At 29.6% G+C, this 25,914-nt stretch overlaps 3 protein-coding genes across 4 annotated transcripts in view; all 3 read left to right on the top strand.

The window, feature by feature from the left end:
* Window positions 1-12,663, top strand: part of igl (IQ calmodulin-binding domain containing protein igloo) — a 57,312-nt gene extending 44,649 nt beyond the window's left edge. For both annotated transcript variants that reach the window (XM_035873137.2, XM_085661574.1), the window contains exon 4: window positions 7,421-12,663. In XM_035873137.2, coding sequence (XP_035729030.1) covers window positions 7,421-7,573 — 153 coding nt within the window. In that variant the 3' untranslated portion in view covers window positions 7,574-12,663. The remainder of the gene's footprint in view (window positions 1-7,420) is intronic.
* Window positions 12,664-12,900: 237 nt separating this feature from the next.
* Window positions 12,901-14,072, top strand: LOC118444662 (zinc finger matrin-type protein 5). Its single transcript, XM_035873139.2, has 3 exons — window positions 12,901-13,280; window positions 13,428-13,565; window positions 13,670-14,072. The coding sequence occupies exons 1-3, from the start codon at window positions 13,154-13,156 to the stop codon at window positions 13,903-13,905; spliced, it is 501 nt and encodes a 166-aa protein (XP_035729032.2). The 5' UTR covers window positions 12,901-13,153; the 3' UTR covers window positions 13,906-14,072.
* A 557-nt stretch (window positions 14,073-14,629) lies between these two features.
* LOC118444532 (uncharacterized) overlaps window positions 14,630-25,914 on the top strand; it is a 46,095-nt gene continuing 34,810 nt past the window's right edge. The window contains exon 1 of the mRNA XM_035872894.2: window positions 14,630-14,995. The gene's annotated coding sequence lies outside the window, so the exon portion shown is untranslated. The remainder of the gene's footprint in view (window positions 14,996-25,914) is intronic.

Below are 25,914 nucleotides of genomic sequence, written 5' to 3' on the forward strand. Positions count from 1 at the left end.
GAAAAAAGAAAAAAGAGAGAGAATGAGAGACGTGATGGTGGAAGAGGGAGGAAAAGGGAGAAGAGGAGTTTGCGTTAGTGCAACAGCAAGTGCAGTGGTCTCGAATCGACCTAGTTCAACCTTGTGCATTTACAGAACTACCCAGAGGTATAAATAAACGAGTACCGTGCATTACAAGTACCTACCGACAAGTAAAAGGCATCCCCTCTCACTCTCACTCTCCTTCTTTTTCTCACTGTTCAATTGATTTTGCACATTGCTAATACGTATTTTTAGTCACGTCAGGTGTTTATTCTAATCTCAACATTGGATATTAAAACGATCATACTTTTAATCGATAAGATTTGTCTAGACCATAAATAATATTGAAGGTTATTTATCAACTCTATGATTATTATTATGTGATTCAATTTATATGATAATTACAAATACATATTTTTATATATATATATATATATATATATATATATATATATATAATTTATAATATTATTAATTGCTCTATAATTTAGATACTAATATACATATGATTGATAATTAATATATATATATATATACATTATAATTTCTTATAATAGTATTAGCATTATGATAATACAAATAGAATTTATCTAAATTTTACTGCTTAGGCCACTTTCGTATAAACTACATTAACACGCGATTAATATAAATTTAAAGCAAAGGAAGAAAATAGAATTAGATAGATTATTTTTCAATGACAAAAATTAAAAGAAGTAAAAACAATAAAAAAAAAAAAAGAAAAAAAAAGAAAGACAGAAAAGAAAGTTTAATTAGAACTTGGAGCGAACGTTATATTGAGGAGAAAAAAAAACTATTTCTAGGTATTTCCTTTACCAAGTCCAAAAATTTCAAATTCCAAAGGCGTAAGACGAAGATCCTTTAATTTTTATTTTTTTTTTTTTTTTTTTTCTTTTTTTTACTGACGTCGTAAACCAAGACGAATCAAAGGAAATATGTCGATTGATCTCGAAATGCAGGAACCATTTCCTGTCACGTAAGGCAGATAGAAAGCCATGAAAAGTCATGTACGTCCAAGCGATAGGATATCGGTCTGGGTGGAAGGATGAAAAGAGTTCCACGTGGAAAACTAAGAGGATTCTCTCTCTCTCTCTCTCTCTCTTTTCCTCTCTCTCTCTCTTTCTCTCTTTCTTTCTTTTTATTTCTCTTTTTCTTTCTTTCTCTCTTACACCAAAGTCCGAAAGTGCTCTTCGTGTCTCCTTTATCTAACGTCGCTTTCTAGATGCTGCACGAGCGCATCGCATTCACCTACCACCAAGCATCTCTACCTTTCTATAATATATAGTCCTTTATCTTTTTTCTTTTTTATCTTCTTCTTCTTCTTCTTCTTTCCTCTCCTGCTTTCTTTTTTTTTCCACTCTCCCTCTTTCTTTCTCTCTCTCTCTCTCTCCCTCTCTCTCTCTTATGTTTTTTCGGCCGATACTCCAAGAAAACCCAACTTCAAGCTTAGCTTTCTGCTATCACTTCAAGCACGTACCCTCTTTTCATCAGCGAAAATGCTCTAGTAAAAATAAAAGGAAGGAAATAAAGAAAATTGAGAATAAGCCCATTCAATTTCTCTACTGACTATTCGTAATTCGTTAATATATTATGTTCTTTTTATTATATAACGAATTGCGTATTATTTCTATGTTTCTTTTTTTCTCTTTCTCTTATCTTTCTAAGATTGATTTAAAAAGAAAAAGAATCTTTTCTCGTTCAATCTCCATTGACAATTGGAAAGTATTCTTTTTTCTTTATTTTTTTTTTTTTTTTTTTTTTTTTTTTGAGAAGTATTTATACTCTTAATATAAATAATATTGTACAGAGAAGAAGGGACAAAAACGTAGGAAAAAAGAAAAGGAACAAAAAAGAAAAACGAATGAAAAGAAAAGACGTGTACGAGAAACATTCCTTTTCTTTTCTTTTTTTTTTTTTTTTTCTTTTTCATCAACAACTAATGCAATTAATTAACATTGTTATAAATATTTAATGAATTTTATCGTGGTGAAAATCGGAGTAATGATTAGAAATAATGACTATTCAATATGAGAGTCATACGACAAAGAGAAATTCTCTAATCTGTTATTGTGCATAGGACCAAGTGTAACATGATAAATTTATCGTTGGAACTGAGGAAGAGATGTGACGGGAGCTTGCGTGAACAGTTATCCTAACAGAAACATCGATGAGAAACAACGTCGAGGGCCGTGCATGCAGCTGCAAACGTAACCTTAATTAATATAACAATACAGGCGAGCTTCGAAACTGGAGACTTTACTAGATACCTAACAATTCCGACAGTGTTAGATATATATATATATATATATATATATATATATATATATATATATATATGGGACTATTGTTAGATCCTTCAACATTATCCTGTGCTGATCCAACGTAGGACATGGCAGGACTGTGAATCTAATGCGTATCTGTATTAAACCAGATCCTTTTGATCAATCGTTATTTCTCTAATCTCTTTAGACATGTCCATTTCCTATTCCTTTTGTAATTCTAATCACTTTGAAGTACCCTTTTCGTCATTTTTTCCTTCCCTTTCTAATTAGTCTTAAAACATTCTCTGTGACTTCAAATCTTTATTCGGATGAAACCATCTTTGTGTTCTAATCATTTTATAAGGTTTTCTCTCTCTCTCTCTCTCTCTCTCTCTCTTTCTCTTTTCCTTTTTTTCTTAGTCGTATTATTTGTTCTAATTAGTTTAAAGAATAATTGTATTCAATTGTTCTAATCTCCTTGAAAAGAATTCTTTCTGTAATATTTTTAAGTAATCCCAATTACTTTGAAAGATTTTTCTTAATTTGATTCTAACGAAAAAAAAAAAAAAAAAAGAAGAAAAAAGACAAAAAATATTCTCTACGATTTCTCTAATGATTTTAATCATTTGAAAAATTCCTTTACGAAAATTCTTTCACTTAAAGATACAATAAAAATTGTGAAAAATCTCATAAGTAATTACTTTCCTTTTAGTATTATTCGAATTTCATCATTTCCATGTACTCGATCCTCTTCTTTAAAAGATTACGAAATATTAATTCTCTTTCTAAGATACACCCATTTTTCATTTTATTGCCAGTTCGATTAGAAAAGAGGGAGATAGAAGAAAAAAAAGTTAGAGTTGTACGTGGAATCGATCGATCTTCTATCAAAATGATTGATTGATCGTATAGAGGACAAAATTTCTAAGTTCTCTTGCTCCACAAAATACTTATCCTCTCGACGTCCTTCAAAGTTGGAATCGCTTTTCGAAAAATATCTCGCGTGGTTGAACGTTGAAAAGTTAAGGACATTTGGGAAGGACATGAAAGATTTTGTGGTAAAGAAAAACGTTAGCAGTCGCATACAGGAATCCTTGAGATTTCTTTGAATGTTCACGGACAGCTGTCCTCACAAGATGAAAAATTGAAAGAGAATTTGAGAAAAGCTAAAAGTATCTAAGTTATTATGCTAGTATTTTTTTTCTTTTTTTCTTTCTTTTTTTCATATCTTTTTTGTCTTGTTTTTTAATTTATACGCAATCTCGGAATATTATTAAAAACAAATATTTAGCGACAAAATTAAACATAATGATGATTTGTTAATAATAATTTTTATACTCACAAATAAATGAAATAACGAAATAATATTTATTACGTCAAGTAGAACATGTCAATTAATAATCAGCCCATTTATTAGGAATGAAATCATTTGTAATATATCATTAACATGAAATTAATTAAAATGAATAAACCCGATTATATAGATTGAAATATTCTAATACGAATAATCCGTTGTTAATATCGAGTAGAAAATGTCGATGTATGATTTACTACGTTTAAATACGATCGATTCGATGAATTAAATCCTTTAACGAAGATCCAAAGAAATATCTATATTCTAAGACTGATAAAAAATTTGTAAAAATATCTCGTGATAATAATGTCACAATATTAATAATAATTTAAGTTCGATCGTTTTAACAAATAGAATGGACATTGTAATATTGCTGATAATTCCAAGTACTTAGTAGAAAATGTCAAAGTATAATCGGGCAATGAAATTTGTTCCTAAAGTTTAATACCAAACGTAAAAAGTATAATATTAGAGATTTCGGACGTGGCTTATCAAGAATCTCACGAAGCTCATAACTCGAAGCTTCGCTCTCCGTTTTCATCGTACGTTCTCAGCGTGTTTCGCCAACGATCGATCGTATATTTCGTAATGTCTCGACTCGAAACGTTTCGACACGCGAAAGCCGAGCTAAGCTGCGACTTTCGTTTAAGTAGTTTCTCGCCGATCCAAAAATCCTTGACGAGAAAAACTCAAATGAATCCTCGATAAAACTTCAATCTCTTTATTCGGCCATTTTTATTTTCAAAAGGATTTTTCACTTAAAGAAATTCTTTTAATCTAATTAATTAAGAAAATTTTATTAGATCTATCCAAAGCTAATTAATTTTCAATTCTTTTACCTATCGTACAATTATCAATTATCAAAGATATGTAAATATAAAAGTAAACGTATGATAAAATAAAAAAGAAATATATATATATATATATATATTTTTTTTTTGTTAACGATTGGTTCATTCGTTCAACATATTATGTAGATTAAAAATAATTTTATTTCTAGAACATTATCCGGTCGATTGACAATTCTGAAACTAGTTGATTGACATTAACTGAAACTTATTTATCACAATTTCTTTAACTACCAGTCACAATTAAACTCAAAATACGTGTTTGAAGGAAATTTTGTTTCTAGGTTACCACGTTTCTTTCTCTCTCTCTCTCTCTCACACACACACACACACACACATACACATTCTCCTTATATCTCTTTCGTAATCCAGTTAGAGAACTCAGATGCATCAGGATCTTCTCTCGATTCCTTTAGAAAGCAATATAAGTTTCACATATGTACAACTTAACGTAAATAATATATAGAAATTCTAGACTCGTCGAAAAGTCAAGTTCTTGTTTCGTACTTGTGTGACACATAATATATTATGTACTTATACCTGGGATATCTTATCCAGGTATATGTACTGTATATACTCAATGTTCATGTTCATTCTCGTTAGTTGCTTTTGACTCGACAACTCGTTCGAAAATTTTCCTTCCCTTGTTCACGTTTTCACGAAATAGAAGAAGAAGAAGAAGAAAAAGAGAGAAAGAGAGAGAGAGAGAGAGAGAGAAAGAGAGCAAAACCTAGACTAGTTGCTCGAATTAATTAAACAGAATTAATTGGAACCTCTTGAAGTTTCCCGAACTAAAGTTTTCCTTTTCCTAGGAGATTCGATTCGATCCGTTAACAAACCAAGCATCGAGTCGAGTCTTAAGTTAGTGTTAAAGAGAGTCGTTGAAATGGAACATGGCCTTAAAAAACAAATAAAAACTAAAAAAAGAAAAAAAAAAAGAAAAAAATTAAAAAGTTGAAAGAAAGAAAGAAAGAAAGAAGGAAAGAAAAGGGAAATAAAAAAGAAAAAAGAAGAGAAAAAAAAAGGGTCACTCGTTGTGCTTTGTGCGAAAGCATGAAACCTTTTCAAAGGATTTCCAGGCTCGCTTTCAACGTTCCTTCTATCTCGCTTTCGATAATTGCACGGCTATACAAACTCTATCCTTTTCGTAAGATAAACTTTTTTTTTCTCTTTTTCTTTTCGTTTGTTTGTTTGTTTATTTGTTTGTCTATTTTGTTCAAAATTGATCGGGCCTTGATACATTAACGTCAATCCTCGTTATTATGTAAACTTTTTAACGATACGATCGTTAACGTTATCGCTGTAATAGCATTTACATGCACGGTTATTATCGTCATCATCTTGATCGGCATTAAAAATTATTGACAAGATTTGAAAAGTTATTATAACGAACATTATCGCCAAGATAAATATCGCGATCGTAAATATTATTGACAAATATCAAAGTTGATAAGAGAGAAAAAAAAAAAGAAAAAAAAAAAGAAAAGGAAAAAATAACGAAATAACAAAAAACTTCGCATGATCGTAAAGGTCACATCGAACGTATAAGAGAAAAATAAAATGGACAATATAAACTCGGAAAGTGATTCTTAAAAATGACGAACAAACAACTCGTTTCCAGAAGAAGAAATCTAGCACAATTGAAATGCACATGACCTATAAGATAACTGAACGAGACGAGGTATAAAACGCGAACTCGGTTGACTTCGATCAACAGTTCAGTTTGCATTTCAATGACGAGGAATAATAGAGGAACGTACAAAGTCTCTAGATAGTTTCTCATTTCTTTTATTTCTTTCGTTAAAAACTATAGATACATACATATATATATATATAACATATATATATATATATAAATATATATAATACATACATACATATATATATATAATACATACATACATATATATATATAATACATACATACATATATATATAATACATACATACATATATATATAATACATACATATATATATATATAATACATACATATATATATATAAACATATATGTGTACGTATGTGTATGTACCTACTCACTTACATCGTAACGACACGAATAGGCCTGGCCTTTTCTTTTAAAAGAAAGAGGCCATCACGTTCTTCCGACTAGGAACCGAGAGAAGATTAATGCCCTTCTGACTCGTCGAAAACAGAGTGCGGTGGAGGGACGGAGGAAAACGAGAGGCAAACGAGTACGACGTGCCGATGCAAATGTGTTAGCGTAATTGTAATTTACATGTTTATAAAGCTCGTTTGCATGTGATTCGTCTCTCTCTCTCTCTCTCTCTCCTTCTATATCTATCTAGCTATCTATCTTTTTCTCTCACCTTCTCTTCGTTCTTTCCTTCTACCTCTTTTCCTCTTTTTTTTTTCTTTTCTTTCTTCCTTTTTTTTTCCCTAGACGTCTTTTCAACGGAAGCTCGTTCCACGGGTGCACGCTATGACGTCGACCATACTTCGTCATAATTAAATCTAAAAATAGAGGGGACGTGTAAAGGTAATGGGAAAAAAGAATGCCGATAAATTGGATGGCCAAAAGAGGAGGACAAGATTTTCATTGACACGTATCTCTACTAAACAGGACTCTTCTCTATCTTTCAATAACACACGACACCTTTTTAATAATACAATCTAAAATTCGTGTATTCTTTTTCTGTTTTTTTTTTTTTTTTCGTTTCAGAAAAGATTTCTTTTTAACGAGCCTAAGAGTTTTTTTTTTTTTTTTTTTTTTTTTTTTTTTTTTTTTTTTTTGATACGGACAAAAAAAAAGATTGGGATTGCAAGTCTTTTCGATAATAAATATTTTCAATTTATAAGAGAAAAGCTAATGGAGATAGAAAAACTTGTGAAATCATTTCTTAAATGTAATTTGTTATAACTCTCTTCTTTTTTCTTTTTGTTTTTTCATTTCAGGTTGAGGATGCTGTCAACGAATTAGAGGGTATAGATCTAACGGATCCGGATTTGCATAAGGCAGCGACAAAAATTCAAGCGAGCTTCCGAGGTCATAAGGTTCGCCAAGAGGTTTCCGTTGCTCCTAACACCGAAGCCGAGGATAAGAAATAAGATGGCGGTCGGGCGTGTCGGCCATCTTGGGAAGAGGACCGAAAGTGATTTTTTCGTATATTCCCAGGAAGCGATTAAGGCAGCTAGTTTCTCGAGGAAGAAAAAAAAGAGAAAAAAGGAGGGAGAACAAATAAAAAATAAAGGGGAGGAAGAAGAGGAGGAGGAGGAGGAGGAGGAAGAAGACGAAGAGAAAGAAGAAGAAAAAGAAGAAAAAGTAGAAAACGAAGAAAACCATGTTACAAGATCTCCTCCTTTAGGCGAAACGAGGACGACAAATTGAGCGGATCATTACGCGAACGTCGGATCAGTTTCACTTTCGTTCCCTTTTCTTTCTTTTTTCTTCTTCTTCTTCTTCTTTCTCTTCTTTTTTTTCTCCTCATTCATTCTCGTGAATTCGCTCGAAGATATTCGTATTTCTTCCTGAATATTTCTTTTCTCTTTCTCTCTTTTTTCTCTTTTTTTTATTTTTTTTTTTTATTTTCAAATAAATCCTCAAACTTTGGAGAAGAGAAATTTCCGACGATGCTCGACATCGTGACGTGTTTGAAACGAGCAAGGAAAAAATTATTCAAAAGGGGGTGAAGGGGAAGGGGAAAGAAATCGACAAGAAGTAAATGTCAGATTTTTTCTTTTCGTATTTGTTATCAAAAAAAGAAAAGAAAAGAAAAAGAAAGAAAATGAAAGGAAGGTAAAGATAAAGAAAAAAAATAAGAGAGAGTATATATAAGTGAGTTTTCGACGTCCATATTTTTTCCTTATCCCTATTCCCCTGTCAGTCCCATTTTCATTTCGTAACGAATTCGATGCTGTGGTATGTGAAATCAATGGAAAAGCATGAAATACATCATTCGAAAGGGTCATTAAAAGCTCGAATGTGATTCGATATGATCGAATCTCCGTCTGTCTATCTGCTTACCTTTCTTTCTCTCTTATACATATATATATATATATATATATACATAGATACATACATACATACATACATACAAACATATATACATACATAGTTTCAAGCAAACGTAAACGTCGTTGTCGTCTCCTACCCTCTTTCCTACTCCCTAACCCTCTTTAGTGGGCTTAGAGCAAAGCACCGGTATAATTATCGGAAGCGATTCTATTTCGAGCAAGGCTAGCATACATACACCTAGATATACATATTACATACATAGATACATAGATACATATATATATACATACATACATACGTACATGAATACATACATATATGCATACGTATAGAACCAGCCTAAAGGGATATGTGCTTACGCACCTAGAAATTTATTACAGTGATCTGTGTACGAGAGATGTAACCCGGTAATTGATTTATGCTTTGACGCGTGCAATCGTAATGCCCATTAATTCCTATTCTTCCTTCTTCCTTAGGCCTCCCCTACTAATCACTTAATCTCTTTTATAAGAAGACTAGATATAAAATAGATATCTAATTTTTCGAAAAATTGTCAAAGTATGATCAATATAAATGAAGGATAAGGAAAAAGTAATTCGAATGACGATCGAAGCTCACAAAAATTTATTACTATTATTATTATTATTACTATTATTATTATTATTATTATTATTATTATTATTATTATTATTATTATTATTATTATTATTATTATTATTATTATTATTATTATTGTTATTATTGTTAGCGCGTAAGTATACATCGGCGATATTTAAAAAATTTTGAAAAGCATAACACAATCGGTCCTCGCGTTCACCGAGTCAAACTCGAGCTTGAAAACAAAATATTTAAAAAGAAAAAAAAAAAAAAGAAATAGAAAAAAAGCAGAACAACAAAAAAGGTATATATTAAACTCCCTCGAGAATAAAAAGTTTTCAGTCGATTCAACACCACGTACGAATTTATTAATCGCGAAACTCATTATAAACTACCAAATTACGATGTATGGCAAATTATAGAGACGTTTGATAATCCATTTGAAAATTAATATATATATATATATATATATATATTTTAACGCATATAATTTAATTTAAATTTATATATATATATAACGCGTAAAGAGCACCCTCATCTGCCCCACCTGGCCAACCCCCATTTCCTTTCTTCGACAAACTTATATACTCTCTTTACCGTATATATTATGTACGTATATTATTATTATTATTATTATTATTATTATTATTATTATATTGAAAAGATGAAACAATTAAAATAATAACAATTAAGAATAACGACGAAATATCTTATCGAATTGATAGTAAACAAAAAAAAAAAGAAAAAGAATGTAATAAATTTAATGGTTAATGAACTATGGTACGCATACGTATGAGACACATTTTAATCGATACATATTAATTTCGATGATTCATTGGATCTTATTGTAAGAAGAATTATTCGAATATTTATAACTTTGTAATTTTTCTTTTTGATAATTTTCATTGTTCACGAATAACGTATGCGTAAGTATGATAAGAAGAAATTATAGAAAGAAATTTTCTTCATACAAGCATGCAAGAACAATTGTCTATCCTAAGGGGCTCATTTTCTCAGAATAATTCATCTGTTCTTCCGATAGTTGGCGCTCCAAGCAATCGTTGACATCGATCACTCATGATCGTAATACTTAGCTGGAAACCACACGCGATGGATGTTTGAAAAATAAATATTAGAACGAACGAGCTCGTTGTCATTGATCTATTATCACGAACAAATTTATGAATAATTCTTCCCGGCAAATGTCCAATGTTTTTTATCAAGAGAAAAAAAAAAGAAAAGAAGAAAGAATAATATTTCACATGCGAATTTATTTTTTAACGATGAATAACGAACAGCCAGTATTTCAATGCGTTAATTTAAAATATCTCGTTGTGACAAACACACACACACACACACACATACATGTTAAACGCTTATAAATCCTACCTTTTGCTGGATTCGAGTTTAATCATGATCAAAAAAAAAAAAGAAAAACGCAATTTACTTTAACGAGCGAACATAGATCATTGTACTGCCAAGCAAGCGATAAGAGTCAGTGTCATAAAATCTAATTTTATTCTAGTCTTATAGTTTTTCCTATTATTTGTAGATAAACAATTATGTAAATGATCGAACAATGATCCGATGTTTTTAGCAGGCCTAAAAACGTATAACGCTAATTAAAAAAGAAGAAAAGTAAGAAAAGAAAAGAAAGAAATGCAAGTAGCTTCTTCGTTTCCCGAGCATTGAGATTATTTTTTTCTTTTTTTTTTTTTTTTAATAATAACAATAATAATTAATAAAAGAAGAGGAAGGAGAAAAAGAAGGAGAAAAAGAAAAAGAAAATGAAAATGAGAAAAGTAAAAGAGATCATGGACCTTCGTTGATTAGGCCCATTCAGCGCATTAAATCGTTCTCGATTTTTCTTTAAAATCGTATTTATCGGGATTACTGATTATACAGAGATGCACGAAGCGACACGATTATTTTTGAACAATTGTATACATATGTATTTAACGATATTATGGACGAAGAGAATACATAATGAGTCGTCGATATTTCTGTATGTATGTACAGAGAATTTCGTGAAAATATTTCTTAAATATTCTCGTACGATGATACTTCACTAGAAAAGAAAAAAGAAAAAAGAAAAAAAAGAAAAATTCACGTAGATTGAAAATTTCTTTGAGATTAAAAAAGAAATTGAATGAGAAATAGAAAAAGAAAGTTATACTTCGTAGAGAGATACATACCGATATATTGTAAAAATATATAATAATTTCTCTCTTTCGTATAACGTTCTGAACTGTGAACGAGAACGAAAAACGTGCTTGAATTTGACCTTCGGAAACATTCTCAATGTTTAGAAGTTAGAATCCAACTAACATATATATTACAAACTCTTTCTCTCTCTCTCTCTCTCTCTCTCCCTCTCTCTTTCTCTCATTCGCTCTTTCTTTCTATTCTCTCTTCTATCATGGTTACACTTTGAAATTTTTCATTTGATTTTTCTTATTACAACATGACGATACTTTGTCGATTATCGAACGATTCAATAGACAATGTGTCTCCGTAATAATGTGCGTATGTATACGAATCACAAAAGTGCGATCATGCGAAAAATGGGGATTCCAAGTATATAATAATAACGCGACTCGTGACGCTTGATAAGAGAAAAATAATACCGAAGGTATAATAAAATTGAACATTTTCACACGAAGAACTTCCAATAATCGCTTATCTCCGATGCGAATTACGAACTTGTGAAATGAGATCGATCGATTCGTTTTACCTGAAAGAAAGAAAGAAAGAAAGGAGGAAAAAGAAAAGAAAAAAAAGAGCAAGAAAATGGAAAAGGAACAATGCGATTACATAGAACGACTCAGCGTAATTTTTGGCTAATTTTATCGTCCTCGTATAGCGAGATACACGATATCTCTCAACTTTAAATATTTCGGCTTTCTTAAAAAAAAAAAAAAAAAAAAAAAAAAAAGAAAAGAAAAAAAAAGAAAAAAAAGAAAAAAAAGAAAAAAAAATCCAAAATACATTCTACACATTCCAAGTTATTTATAAATTATTAAACTATCGCTTGTGTAAGAAGCTAACCAAGAAATGTTTGACGATCGTCGAAGATGTTTGTCACGTTAATTATTTAATATCGATATCGATAATGTTTTAACTGTGAATTCTTAACTATGATCGGTAAGGAAATTAGCTTGAAATTTTCATGAATTTTTAAAATATTTCTCATATAACGTTAATTAACTTTATTCTATCTATCTATCTATCTCTCTCTCTCTCTCTCTCTCTCTCTCTCTCTCTCTCTTTCTCTCTCTCTCTCTCTCTCTCTCTCTTTCTCTCTCTCTCACTCTCTCTCACTCTCTGTAATACTAAATGCTTCCAATCTTAAACAATTTGATAAATCTCCCATCGAGAGGAGTAATATATTTGTTAAAATAAATAGTTGGGAAGGATTTCTTCTATCGTTGATTATGTACAGCTTAGATAAGAAAAAAGAAAGAAAAAGAAAAAAAAAAGGCAACAAACATTTTCGTCGATACGACGTCATTATCACATTAAACTAGATTAGCTATGCACAAAATGCTGCAATATACATATATTACAATGTAAGAAGAAAAAACAATTGTAATGTTTAAACGAGCAGTATCGTGTATGTAATCTGTTTGTGTATAAAAAAAATAAATATCCATTAAATGTATTAACTAAAGGCACGTTGATTATAAAATTACGTGTCGAAATTGAACTGCTTATATACGGAAACATTTGTTTTTGCTTCTTTTTTTCTTTTTTTACATATATATATATATATATATATATATATATATATATATATATATATATATATTTTAAAATGCAAAGATTATTATAATGAAATAGTATATTATTCGCAAAATTACCGTTAGATGGTGCTTCAAACGCTTCCGAACTATCGATAATGCAGTTTTTCAACGAAACGCGTCCATGTTTATATATATGTTGTTTATAAATGTCGTGCATGTGATTCTAAGTACATTGACGTTTTATGTAAATAATTTAATTGCCTTAGTATATATATATACACACAAACACACATTTATATTTACTACTTTTGCTATTATAAAAAATACGATAAAATGGGTAAAAGATATTACTGCGATTATTGCGATAGATCGTTTAAGGACGATCCAGAAGCCAGAAGAAAACATCTATCTAGTTTACAGCATGCCAAAAATCGAGCGGATCATTATAGTTTTTACAAAGGTATTTAACGTAATTTAATAACATTAAACTTTTACAAAGAATATTATTATCAAAAAGAACTATCATGTAAACCTAACCTATACGATCTTCCTTTTATTTTCCATTATCTATATTATTTTTATTTCCATTGGAAATGATTCCTTTTAGATCCTGAAACAATATTGCAAGAAGAACAAGGAAAAATACCTTGCAAAAGGTATATGAGCAGTGGTGATTGTGCTTTTGGAAGTAGTTGCAAGTTTTCTCATTATGCACCATCCTTGATATGGGAACTTCAGCATATCGGTAATAATAATAATAATAATAATAATAATAATAATAATAATAAATACTAAGAAATATTTTAAGATATAGAGCAGATTATATTGATATCTTTTTGTAATTTAAAGTTGCAGCTAAAAAAATGGCAGCGTCTCATTTTAGACCACAAGGTGGATGGCCCAATCCAGATGATATAGTTAAAGAATTTTTTGTAGATATTACCAATCCAGATACAACAGAAGAATTTACTTATCCCATATGGGATGTACCACCGGAATTTCATAATTATCCAAATTTACCACCATCGTTATGGCCTGTCACACCAGAAAGCCTTACCGATTCCAATTTTGCACAGTGGAGTTGATGTAAATAGCTTTCGCACTCTGCTTTGAACACATTGTACATATACGATAACATATTAATTTAAATGAAATAAGTTTACGTAAACAAGATAAAATAAAAATTAATTTCATGTCAATAAAAATCATCACCATCATAAATCTCATATTAAAGGATTGTTATAAAACGAAATATAAGTAATTATAAATAATATTTATAATTAATTAATCATTATAAATAATATCAATAATATTAATAATATTATATTCAAGAAATATATTAATTTTTCTCTCTCCCTGTCTCTTTCTCTCGAATACTATTTGCATATACTTTTCTTCGTTTTTTGTTGTATTTCTTTTTTCTCTCTTTCTTTTTTTTTTTTTTTTTTTTTTTTTTTTTTTTTTTTTTTTAAATAAATCAAACCCACTTACATGAAGATTCACAACTTCTTAACAGTTTCTTCAGTACAATATTTAGTCAACAAAAAAATATATATATATAAATAATTCTTTATCCATATTGTTCAACTATACAATATAATTTGTTACAATAACATATTAATGTTAAAAAAAAAAATTGCCATATTCTAGTGAAAACAAACGATTGACGCGCCATCTTACATAATAAGATGGAAAAAGATCGGAGGGAACATCGGGATTGGTCGATAAATTTCGCGGCCGGGCGTCTACCCCCTCCACCAATCGCCGAGCAAGATCGGGCCGCCGCATAACGACTACGCGTCGCGGCACAGTAGCGAAGTGTCCGTTGGCACGAATGCGTTTGGCGGTTTATTGATAATTCTTAGTTTCTTCGTTGGCGCGTCGTTTCTCGTCGGTAAAACTTAGTCGATTCCTTTATCCTTACTTTCTCGTACGTTCACCGATCACCGCGTACATTAAGATTATGTGGTCGAAAAGTTCGACTCGGTATTCGAAGAAGCGCCGATCGTCGTCCATCGTCCTTCTTCGTTTCTGTGTTTGAAGGAACGCATGCGGTGCTTCGATTCGTCCTGACGCCGCCGGGGCCCCTTCGCCGATTTTGCCAACTGGATTTTTTTTTTTGATCCTCTCTTGTTGTGTCCCACTATCAGCTACAACTACACCTCGTCATAGTCGGTGAGTCTTTGTTCTTTTTTACTTAAATTTTCTTCTCTCATTTTTTCTTTCTTTCTTTCTTTCTCTCTTTCTCTCTCTCTCTCTCTCTCTCTCTCTCTCTTTCTCTCTCTCTCTTTCTCTCTTTTTCTCTTTCTCTCTCTTTTTCTCTATGTTGCTCGCTTGCTCGTTCGCTCTCTTTTTTTTGAAAAGCACATGCGTCAACTTGTTTCTCGCGCGAATTGTGTTACTCGGACGAAAAAAAAAAAACAAAAAAGGGCGATCGGGGTGGTTCGACGTTCTTGAAAAATAAAAACGAAGTAAAAACGAACAAATGAAGCGACCAATGAAAAACGTTCGAAATGATTTTTACAATTAAAGATTATCCTTATAGATCGGTTATCTCATATATTGCATTTGTCCTTTTTACGAACGTTTTTATTTTTTTCCTCCCTTTTAAATTTACCAACGTTACTGGCGGCGGGGTATTTAAGAGGAATGTTATCTGGCATCAAAAGCGTTCTTTATGACGTCACACTTTGTTACCTACAATTATCTCATAGAATTTGATTGACGTTTCGTTTATTATTAATCGTTTTATTTGATTTATTGACGTGTACGTGTAATAATAATAAAAAAAGATTATTATATTAGACCGACGTGTGATATGACAATAATCGTTACATAACCTATAGATATCAGTAATACAACAAAGAGTGAAAGAGAGAAAGAGAGAGAGAGAGTGAAAGAGAGAGAAAGAGAGAAAGAGAGAAAGAGAGAAAACTTTGAAAATCGAATTCAATGTGTTCTCTTTTATGACGCATTAATCGTTGGTATACAAGATGGCGGATAGCGAGAAAAATGAATTTTGCGAGACGATATTTATGAAAAACGATCACGTTTCTTAACAATGATCACCATCATTCATGAGAATAATTTTGAATGATTTGAATTGTAATTGAATCGTATAGTACGATCGAACAGGGATTGGACATGTGATTTTCGTATATAAATAATTTAAATGCAGGATATATTTTATCCACATATATATATATATATATATATTAATAATCAAAGAAAGTATACTTTAATATAATAATATTCAATATATTAAGATTACATTGCGATTAAGAATATTATACTCGGTGCGATTTATATATATAAATATATATATATATAAAACTATTATCACAAGAAAAATATTCAGTTCTCGTGATATTTGATAAAATGACTAACCATTAAGGAAACATGTGATAAAATGATATCAGTGTATCGATTGAGAATTTGTTCTCTCTTCAATAAACTTCTTCGTAAGGTTTAAACGAGTTATCGCTTGTTTTTTGGCTCGAATACGTTGATCTGCGTCCTTGCGCGTTCCGTTCCGCGTGCTCGCGCCACGCGATCGAACGATTCCTTTTCGTCGAGCTTTACTAGGCGCCGATTTGAATACAATACCGTTCTCGGATCTACTGCGTTCACTGTTGCGGAACGTGTTACGAGCTATGAAAATCCACCCATCGAGACGTACACACACACACGCGCGCGCGCACACACATACACAAACACACACTCACACCCACATATGTATATATATAATGTGGAATATTGAATATTAAATTTGAATATTAAACTAAAAATTGTTTTACTATATGTGTGTATATATATACATATATATATGTATGTATACATTTTGTCATTAATAATAAAAATTTAATTTATAGAAAACAAATTATATTATATAGTCATGAGATATTGGTATTGATAATAATTTATCATAATCATAATCGATTCGGTATAAAAATATCTAAAAATGACAGAACAGTTTCGTTTATTCGTGAGTCGTTCCTTCGGTCTGAAGGGGAGAGAATTGGAAATGATAATCGTATCGTCTAAAGGAGATTCGTACTAAACTAGGGGAGAGGAAAGTAGTAGTGGTAGTAATAGTAATAGTAGTAGTAGTAATATAAGAAGTAGAAGAACAACAACAACAAGACGAAGAAGAAGAAGAAGAAGAAGAGAAGGAGGAGGAAAGAAACTTATATTGCATCGAAAGAAAGAGAGGCAACGACCTGCCAGGGAAAAGTAACATGCAGTCCGGTCACGATTCTTCGAGAAGGTCGTGACCTTGACGATATAGGCTACAATGGTACGTTTACCAATGTGCATCGACGATATTTCGAATTAGTTTTCGATATCGAATTTATGATTGCCTTATTCCGATCCCGATTTATATTAACTACAATACATACTTACATTTTTCTTTACCTTGTTACTTAAATCCAACGATAGAATTGAAAGGATCATACGTACATCCGATATTATTCTTCTCTTATTATTATTATTAATTTTGTTATAATTATGATTTTATAAGAACATCGAAAAATTTCTTAAATTATATATCCATATAATAATACATACAAATAGAAAATAATGATAAATAATAATATTATTTAGACTGATTCATTAATGTTTGAAAAGATTCTCGAGCTTTTTTCAAAGAAAGATTTTCGAACATCTGTGATCCCCTTCATGATACAACAATACAACACGCGTGCACATTATCCTGAATGAAAGCGATTTCACTCTCGACCTTTTGTCCTTTCTTGCCTCCTCTTCTTACAATCGATTGTCGTGTCGACGTATGACACACGCCATCGTTTCTCTAATTTAATGCCATCAGGCAGTACGATTATTTACAACAAAAAAATACCAACCGTTTACAGTTGATAATCATTTATCATGATGATAGTAACCTAAATCGTATACGTACAATTGTAGTTCTATTTATAACTTAATTTCTTATTTATTTTCTTTTATATTATATAACAAATTAATGTTATGTAAGATATAATTATTGAAAATAATTTCGTGAATTTTATTCTCGGACTAAACAACGATAAACTTAAGAGTCTACGCACGAACGAATCAATGATTTCGTTTAGAAGAGACTCTTCAAAGACGAAGAGAAGAAAAAGAAGCTGCTAAAAACGTGTCGTCTAGCAATTTAACATGATTTATTTCGATTGCCTTTATGCGGGCCTTATTACGTCACACAATTTCACTGCCCTTTTGTGTCCATTCCATTCGAATCTTTTGTTTCTTTTTTTTTTTTTTTTTCATTTTTGCCACAAGCTAATTTTACACGATGATCAAAATGGATGAAGAGGCGAAGGGGTAGAAATTCAAAATTTTATTTTTACAAATATCACAGTTTTTTACGATAAATTTTATAAATCTTTTTTCTTTTTATAAATTTTTACGTACAATTAATAATAAAATTTCAATTATTTATACATACGTAAATGTAAACGAATATTTAAAATTTTTAATGAGACTTGAAACTCGATTGTAAGACAATAATAAAATATTAATATATATATAAAATATTAATATATATATATATATTTCTAATACCTTGTAAGAATAATCATAGTATATATACACGAGAGTTAGTATAATAGAAGTTTAATTAAAATCAATGACTGTCAATGATTCGAAATGTTTACTCTTCGTCATTTGAAATGACGATCATTGCTACGAATCTATATCGTGTTTATACGAAGCAATTTTTATTTTGACTAATGTGACAGACGTCAAAGTTCTATTATCAAGAAGAAAAATAGAGTCGTCTTTTGATCTTCTGCTTCTCTTTATCAATCGTTCATTGACGCTTACTAATCACATTGCAATTCGTTTTTTCGTTTTCTACTTATTTTATTCTACATTTACTTCATATTATTATTATTATTATTATTATTATTATTATTATTATTATTATTATTATTATTATTATTATTCTTTTTCTTTTATTTTACAATCGTCGTATTTCACAAAATTTGATCTATCATATAATAATAATAATAATAATAATAATTATTATTATTATTATTATTATTGATAGTTTAACTATGATTATTATTTACTTTTTCCTCGTTTTATATTTTTATAATAACAATTGAAATTCAGTATAATTTCGTTTATTCACGCAGATTATTATTCTTTCTTTTCAAGTATTTCTTATATGGGTGGGGAAAAAGAAAATCAAAGAAGGAAATAAAAGAAGTTAAATATTTAGAAATCCAAATAGAATCTATTAACGAGTGCTCGTTTAAAATCTACTAGATAAGATAAATTTATAGATTTCGGTGTTCTTCGTAATTTTTTTTTTTTCTTTTTTTTTTTTTAGACCCAATGACGAATTCGTTTATCGTCCGTGGCTTTTAAAAGTGTCAACTCTCTTCGAACTTTCGCGGTTTTCTTTCGCAACACGACATTTCTGCGGTAAAATCTGTCAATAACCGTTACGCTGCGGTTTCAGGTGTTTAATCGAACAGGTTTAAACCCGATATGTCTTTCCTTGCCATTAGCAACCGAGGCCGTGCGTTGGTTCGATGGATACAACATCGTTCCATCGTTGTTCCTTGTTCGAAATACCGATCGAACAAAGCACAAAGACATATTCCTAGCTCATCATACTTTTTTAATGCTATTCATAATCATTGTCTTTCTTCGTCGTCGTCGTTGTTGTTATAGTAATAAAAGAAAAAAAAAAGAAAAAAAGAAAAAAAAAAAAGAAAGAAATTATTAAACACGTGCTATTATCGATAAGAAATGATAGAAAGTCATCGTTGTTGCTGATCGAAAATTAATTATACCATTTTACAAATGACAACCAATAATTCTTAGGGTTATAATTTTACGATCTGATAAAAGAAAAAGTTAGCTTAAGTCTCGAAAGAGAATAATTCGTCTTTTTTTTCCTTTTTTTTCTTTTCTTTTCTTTTCTTTTTTTTTTATCGCTTATGAACTTTCGATGTTAGTAAAAAGAAATGGAAATGAATTTTGTATGTTATTTCTGTGATAAAGATTAATCATTTCCTAACAAAATAAGAATAACAAAGATAATTCCAACGATAAGTCATTTTTGTATTAAAGTTAAAAATCAAACGATCAAAAATATCTTTTCTTTTTTTCTTTCTTCTTTTTTTACAGTTCCTTTTTTCTTCATATTATTAGCATTCGAATAAGATACTTTATGGGGAAAAAAAAAAGAAAAAAAAAAAAGAAAAAAAAATAGAATGAACACAATTTGAAGTCGTACGTTATAAGAGAAAGCCGAGTTAGCTGGACATCGAGAGCGAGTGTTCGTTGCAAATTTATTACGCGTCCGGGCCCGTGTTTATGGTGGCATTAATCAAAAGCACGTCTAACGGACACGATAAACAATGGCCCATTAGATTTTCGAGTTGAGCCTTTCTACAGTGTATTAAAATTCCACGGGTCAATGTATCTCGTCAGGTGCAAGGGGGTTAGTTTACAATTTCTTCAAAAAAAAAAAAAATAAATAAATAAATAAATAAATGAATAAGTAAATAAAAATAAAAAAGAAAAGCCAATTAATCGGAATGAAAATAAAATAAAATTTGTTCTAGCTCTTATACACTTTTAATGATCTTTTTAAAATATCCAATTGTAATAATAACTTGGGACAATTAAATTAAATGAAATTAATATTAACAACAAATTTATTATATATTTAATAGTGATCATGACATTACACGAATAATGACACATGTACGCTGTGGTAGTATCCGTGTATTACTATGTACACGAATACGTCACTGTTTGTATGCACTTTCGACTAGAATTATACAACTTGGCGAATATCCATAGATTTTCTACGCGTCACCAAAGCTAACACCCACCCATTCATAACTTTTACCTATCTACATATGTGTATGTCGGAAATACCTTTAAATACCATCTCAACGTAGACGGCAAAAGTTGAGTCTCTCCTTTTATTCACTTCTTCCTCGTTTAAAGCGCTAATAATTTATAGCTTCGGTTTATTCGAATTATCAAAGGAATTGGATTGGCATTAAATTTTTGTAATCATTGTATTATAAAATTATTAACGATATTATCCTCATTAATTGTCATCGTTCCCATTTTAATAATATTTTTAATTTTTAATAATATCATTTAATAATATCATTATTCCAATAATATTGATTGCAATTGTATGCATATAATAGAACGGATCAAATATTCTCAGGTGATTTTAAAAAATGAATTTAATTTTTTAATAATTTCTTAATATAATATTTACTTCCTTTTCTTCTCGACAGACTATAATAATATTAGTCTGGTAACTTTTTAAGGTCCATCTTAAAAACTTAAATTCTGTTCATTTGTAATAACGTAAAAGGAAGTAGAGAGAAAAAGAGAGAGAAAACAAAAAAAGAAATAATAATAATTATAAAGACAAACAAATATTTAGTTGCACGGGTCAATATTCGATATTGAAGTGCATGCTGCGATGGCACGTATAGAAAACATGCACTAGAATTCTTGACGATCGTTTCCTTCTTTTTTTCCCAGTTTTATTTCCCGCACTAGCACCGATCGGCGAGAGTGATCGCCGTTCGGAATGAGATCCAGTTTCGCTCTTCGTTAGTTCACGTTCGTGGCATCGGCAGCCATTTATGGAACGCCAAGAAGCGTGTTCGCTTAGTATTATGAGAGAGCTATGCATCGACGAGCCTTTTATTTACGTCGTTTTATTTTTATTTATTTATTTACATCGTTTTATTATTTATTTATTTATTATTTATTTATTTATTTATTATTTATTTATTTTTTTTCGGTAGGAAACATGACTTTTTACTCTCATTTTTCTTTTTTTCTTTTTCTCTATTTTATTACAAAAAAGAAAAAAAAAGAAAGAAAGAAAAAAATAAAAAGTTAAGAGGACCCATGAGTTTTATCTATAATATTCCTGATTTTTTTCTTTTTTTTTTCTTTCTCTTTTTTTTTTTTTTTTTTTTTCTTGTACTCCCGTTTCAATCTTTTTTTTTTTCTTTTCTTTTTTTACAAGAAATAAATAACATGCACGATGCAATATAGATGTTTGATAAGAATTAAAAGACAAAAAATAAAGGAAAAGAACTTACTAAACTATAGAAATTTTTGGGGAAAAAAAAAAAATAGAAAAAAAAACAAGGTTCTTTATATCGGATAACTAGAAAAAGAAAATTAAGATAATGCCCGCATAAAATAGTCCTAATCGAGCATAACGAAGTTGGTTTTCTTTTTTTCTTCCCCTTTATTTTTTTTTTTCAACGTGTGGATATAAAAACACAATCAAAATATTTATATAAAATCTAAAATGTATATCGTGTATATAATACATATATATGTATATACGATATCGAATGAATATTTTAAATAGATTAAATGTTATTCGTTATTACGTTTCTGAATTAATTAATAACAGTGAGCTCGAGGATAAAGGAAATCACCTTCGTATACGATAAATATGTCGATCGATATATCGAGAAAATGCATATGAACTATAGAGAATTGGCAATACTTGCAACAGCACTCCTGGAAGCAAGTGCTTTCGGATATAAGCACTTCGGTAATCGAGCCGAAAGGAGATTTTTCTTATTCCGCATCGTGTTACGTGAACGGTCGGTCACTCGTAAGTCATCTCGCGGATAATGAAGCAGAACGATGGCGTAACGGTAACACGCATCGATTCTATAGTTATAAACGCGAAAGTTTTATGTATTTTATGAGCACAACGAGCCCCCACTTTTCGCGTCCCCATCTCGAACAGATTGTTATTAAAACATATAAAAATGCATATATATGATATGTATTTTCTCCTTTTGTTCTTTTTATTTATTTATTTATTTTTTTTTTGTTTTTTTTTTTAACATACATGCATACATACATGTTATTTGTCTTTATTATTTGTAAATATTGTGAATTTTAATCTTTTGTATTTTATTATTATTGTTTTTTTTTTTTTTTTTTTTATAATACGTACATATAAATGTATACAAGGAACTTTTTAGGAAATAAAAAGCTTCTCGTATTATATACATATATATATATATACATATATATATATTATATATATAAGATAAAGCGTGACTACAAAGACCTCGTGTTTCTGCTGGCCAGCTCGTAAAGTTTCTCCTCTGTTAGCGTGAAACTACGAAGTATAGCGATAACGTTGATATATATATATATATATATATATATATATCATATATGCATACTTATGTATAGTTTATATACATATATATATAAACAACATAGTTTAGGTATAACAAGAAAGTATATGGAACACACAATGTATATAAATCTTAACTAAGCAGAGAAATAATCCATAAAGCTATGTATAAATATATATAATATAGACAAACCGTTTATAATATTTTCTTCGATTCTCGGTATTGAGATATGCTCGAGAAAGATTAGTGAGGAAGTCGAACAGCTTTCAAGAGTAACGTCTGTGTCATCGATGATCGATGATCGATAATAGTTCTTGGAAAAAAAAAAAAAAAGAAAAAAAAAAAAAAAAAAAAAAAAAAAAAAAAAAAAAAAAGGAAGACGTTTTTCAATCAACAAACAAACAGATATTTTTAAACTCAAAAATTATATAATTATAAATCGATCTTAATATTAATATCTTTAGTAATAGTATTATATCGTTATTAATACAATAAGAAAATTTCTTTTACGTCATTACATATATCCTTATTTTTATATTATGAATTTAACACTTTCATTAAGATACATATAGGTAAAATATTTATCGTAATAAGTATAATACGAGTAAAAAATTTATATCGATCGTTAGAAACGAATAGTTATCGTCGAATAGATTAGCGATAAGAAAATTATCATGATCTCGTGTAATATTAAGACACCATAGACAGAAAGAAAAAGATAAGGAGAGAGAAAGAGATAGATAGATAGATAGATAGATAGTTAGAAGTATAGTTTTAAATTTCTTAACGAAGAATTTATATTTATATTATTTTCATTGGAAGTTTTACTTTCAACTATGTAAGTATATCGTATTATTGATGTGATATTAATTCTGACGAAATATATCGTATATTCTATTTATTGAACTTGATTTGAGTGATAAGGAAAAAAAAAAGAGAGAGTGAGAGAGAGAGAGAGAGAGAGAGAGAGAAAGAAATTGCTACATACCATAGGTATGAAATAAGTAGTATAATAAGATCGAGTTTTAATAATAGTTGTCTATCGTTGGAATGAGTTCTTTTCTTTTTCCATTATTCTCTTGGAGAGTTGGACTTTGATTGGCTTTTGTTCGTTTAATATGATAATACGAGAATTTATGTATAAATATACACACGCATATACGTGCATATATATATATATATAATATATATATATATATATATATAATATAATATATATATATAATATAATATATATATATATATATCTACGTATTTATATATAAAGACAATAATTTCTAAAATAAAAATTATTCATTATAATTTTTTTCCCAATAATTTGTGTTAATAATTTGTGTAAATAATGTACAGATTCAATAGCTTATAATTGATTTATTATAATTTAATCTAATACATATTCCTAAGGAATAAAATGATATATGTACATATAGATGTATTCGTGTATATACATACACACATATATATATATGTATATGTATATGTATATATCTGTAAATATCGCTTTACCTTGAAGTAACCGTACTTACGGAATAATGGAAAGTTATCATAAAAACGGAAACGAAGTGGTCGGTGAGAGATACTATCTATTAGGTCGTTTCTCGAAGCAAGACTTGGAATTCTAATCACGTCGTTTAGAATAATTATATTGAAGTACAGAGAGCTAGAAGAAGAGAGAGAGAGAGAGAGAGAGAGAGAGAGAGAAGGAGAGAGATTCCATTCAGTTCTTTAAACATTTTTATCGAGAGATTTCGAGATATTTTTATAATTATTTTTTTTTTTCTTTTTTTTCTTTTTTTCTTCTTTTTTCTTCCTTCTCCAGTCAGAACGAATTTTTTATATTTCGTAGGGTTATTGAGGGGGAAAAAAAAGGAACAAATTTGAAGGATAAAGGGTAAAAAAGAGAGATAGAAGAGATAAAAGGAAGAAGAAGCAGAAAAAAAGAATATCGAAATACGATTCGTTGGCTCTTATCGTTCACGTCAGATCGCAATGTCAATTTGCGGAATAACGTTAAACAAATACACACGATGAGAAGAAGTATACACTATATTGGTCGACTATTTTCTTTTTCTTCTCTCTATCTCATTCGTGTCTTTCTTTCTTTTTTTTTCTCTCTTTCTCTTTCTTTCTTATTTTCTTCTTTTTTTTTTTTTTTACTCTTCTTCCTTTTTTCTTTTCTTTTCTTATACGCACAAATAACGATTTGATTTATGATTTTTAGGAAGCACTTAGAGATATACCTGTATAATGTATTTATTAATGTATATAAGTGTGTACAAATATATGATTTGCATAAATTTCAACATATGTATATATGTATGTATGTATATATATATATATATATATATATATATATATATATATATATTTATGTCTACATGTACTTATAATCTACGTAAAAGTCTACAAATGTAAGATTTACGTAAGTACACACACACATATATATATATATATATATATATATATATATATGTGTATCTATGTATTTATGTAGGATGCGTACGTGTGTTTATATTGCGACGGAGATCGATCATATGATTATCTTTGGTCTTGTATATCTACATTGTTAGAATTGAATAATTCATGGAATAGGACAGGACGAAATGGAGAAAAGAGTGTCGTTTCAAAGTAAAAATCTTTACGCGTGCGTCTGAGTCAGTCAGGTCGGTAGCATATTCCAAATTTCTAACGTGGTCCGATGCATTCCATTCTTGCTGAGGAAATAACGCATGAAAAGAAAGTTTCAAAGCGATGACACATCGTAAAAAATGTTCCTGTCTTTATCCGACATCTCGATCTTTTTATCTTTAATCTCTGTTGGATCTCTTTTGGATCTCTCTTAGATAACTATATGAAATTGTTGTTAGTTTTTAATGAGAATTTCGAAAAGAGTGACGTCTCTGTTATTATATTTTAAAT

This window comes from Vespa mandarinia, chromosome 15 (assembly GCF_050613455.1).
Source record: "Vespa mandarinia isolate Hongniang chromosome 15, ASM5061345v1, whole genome shotgun sequence".
Lineage (NCBI taxonomy): Eukaryota > Metazoa > Arthropoda > Insecta > Hymenoptera > Vespidae > Vespa > Vespa mandarinia.

Coding starts and splice junctions, on each gene's coding strand:
- LOC118444662 (XM_035873139.2), top strand. CDS start 13,154: ATGGGTAAAAGATATTACTGCGATTATTGCGATAGATCGTTTAAGGAC. Junction 13,281..13,427: donor TCATTATAGTTTTTACAAAG/GTATTTAACGTA, acceptor GATTCCTTTTAG/ATCCTGAAACAATATTGCAA. Junction 13,566..13,669: donor ATGGGAACTTCAGCATATCG/GTAATAATAATA, acceptor TGTAATTTAAAG/TTGCAGCTAAAAAAATGGCA.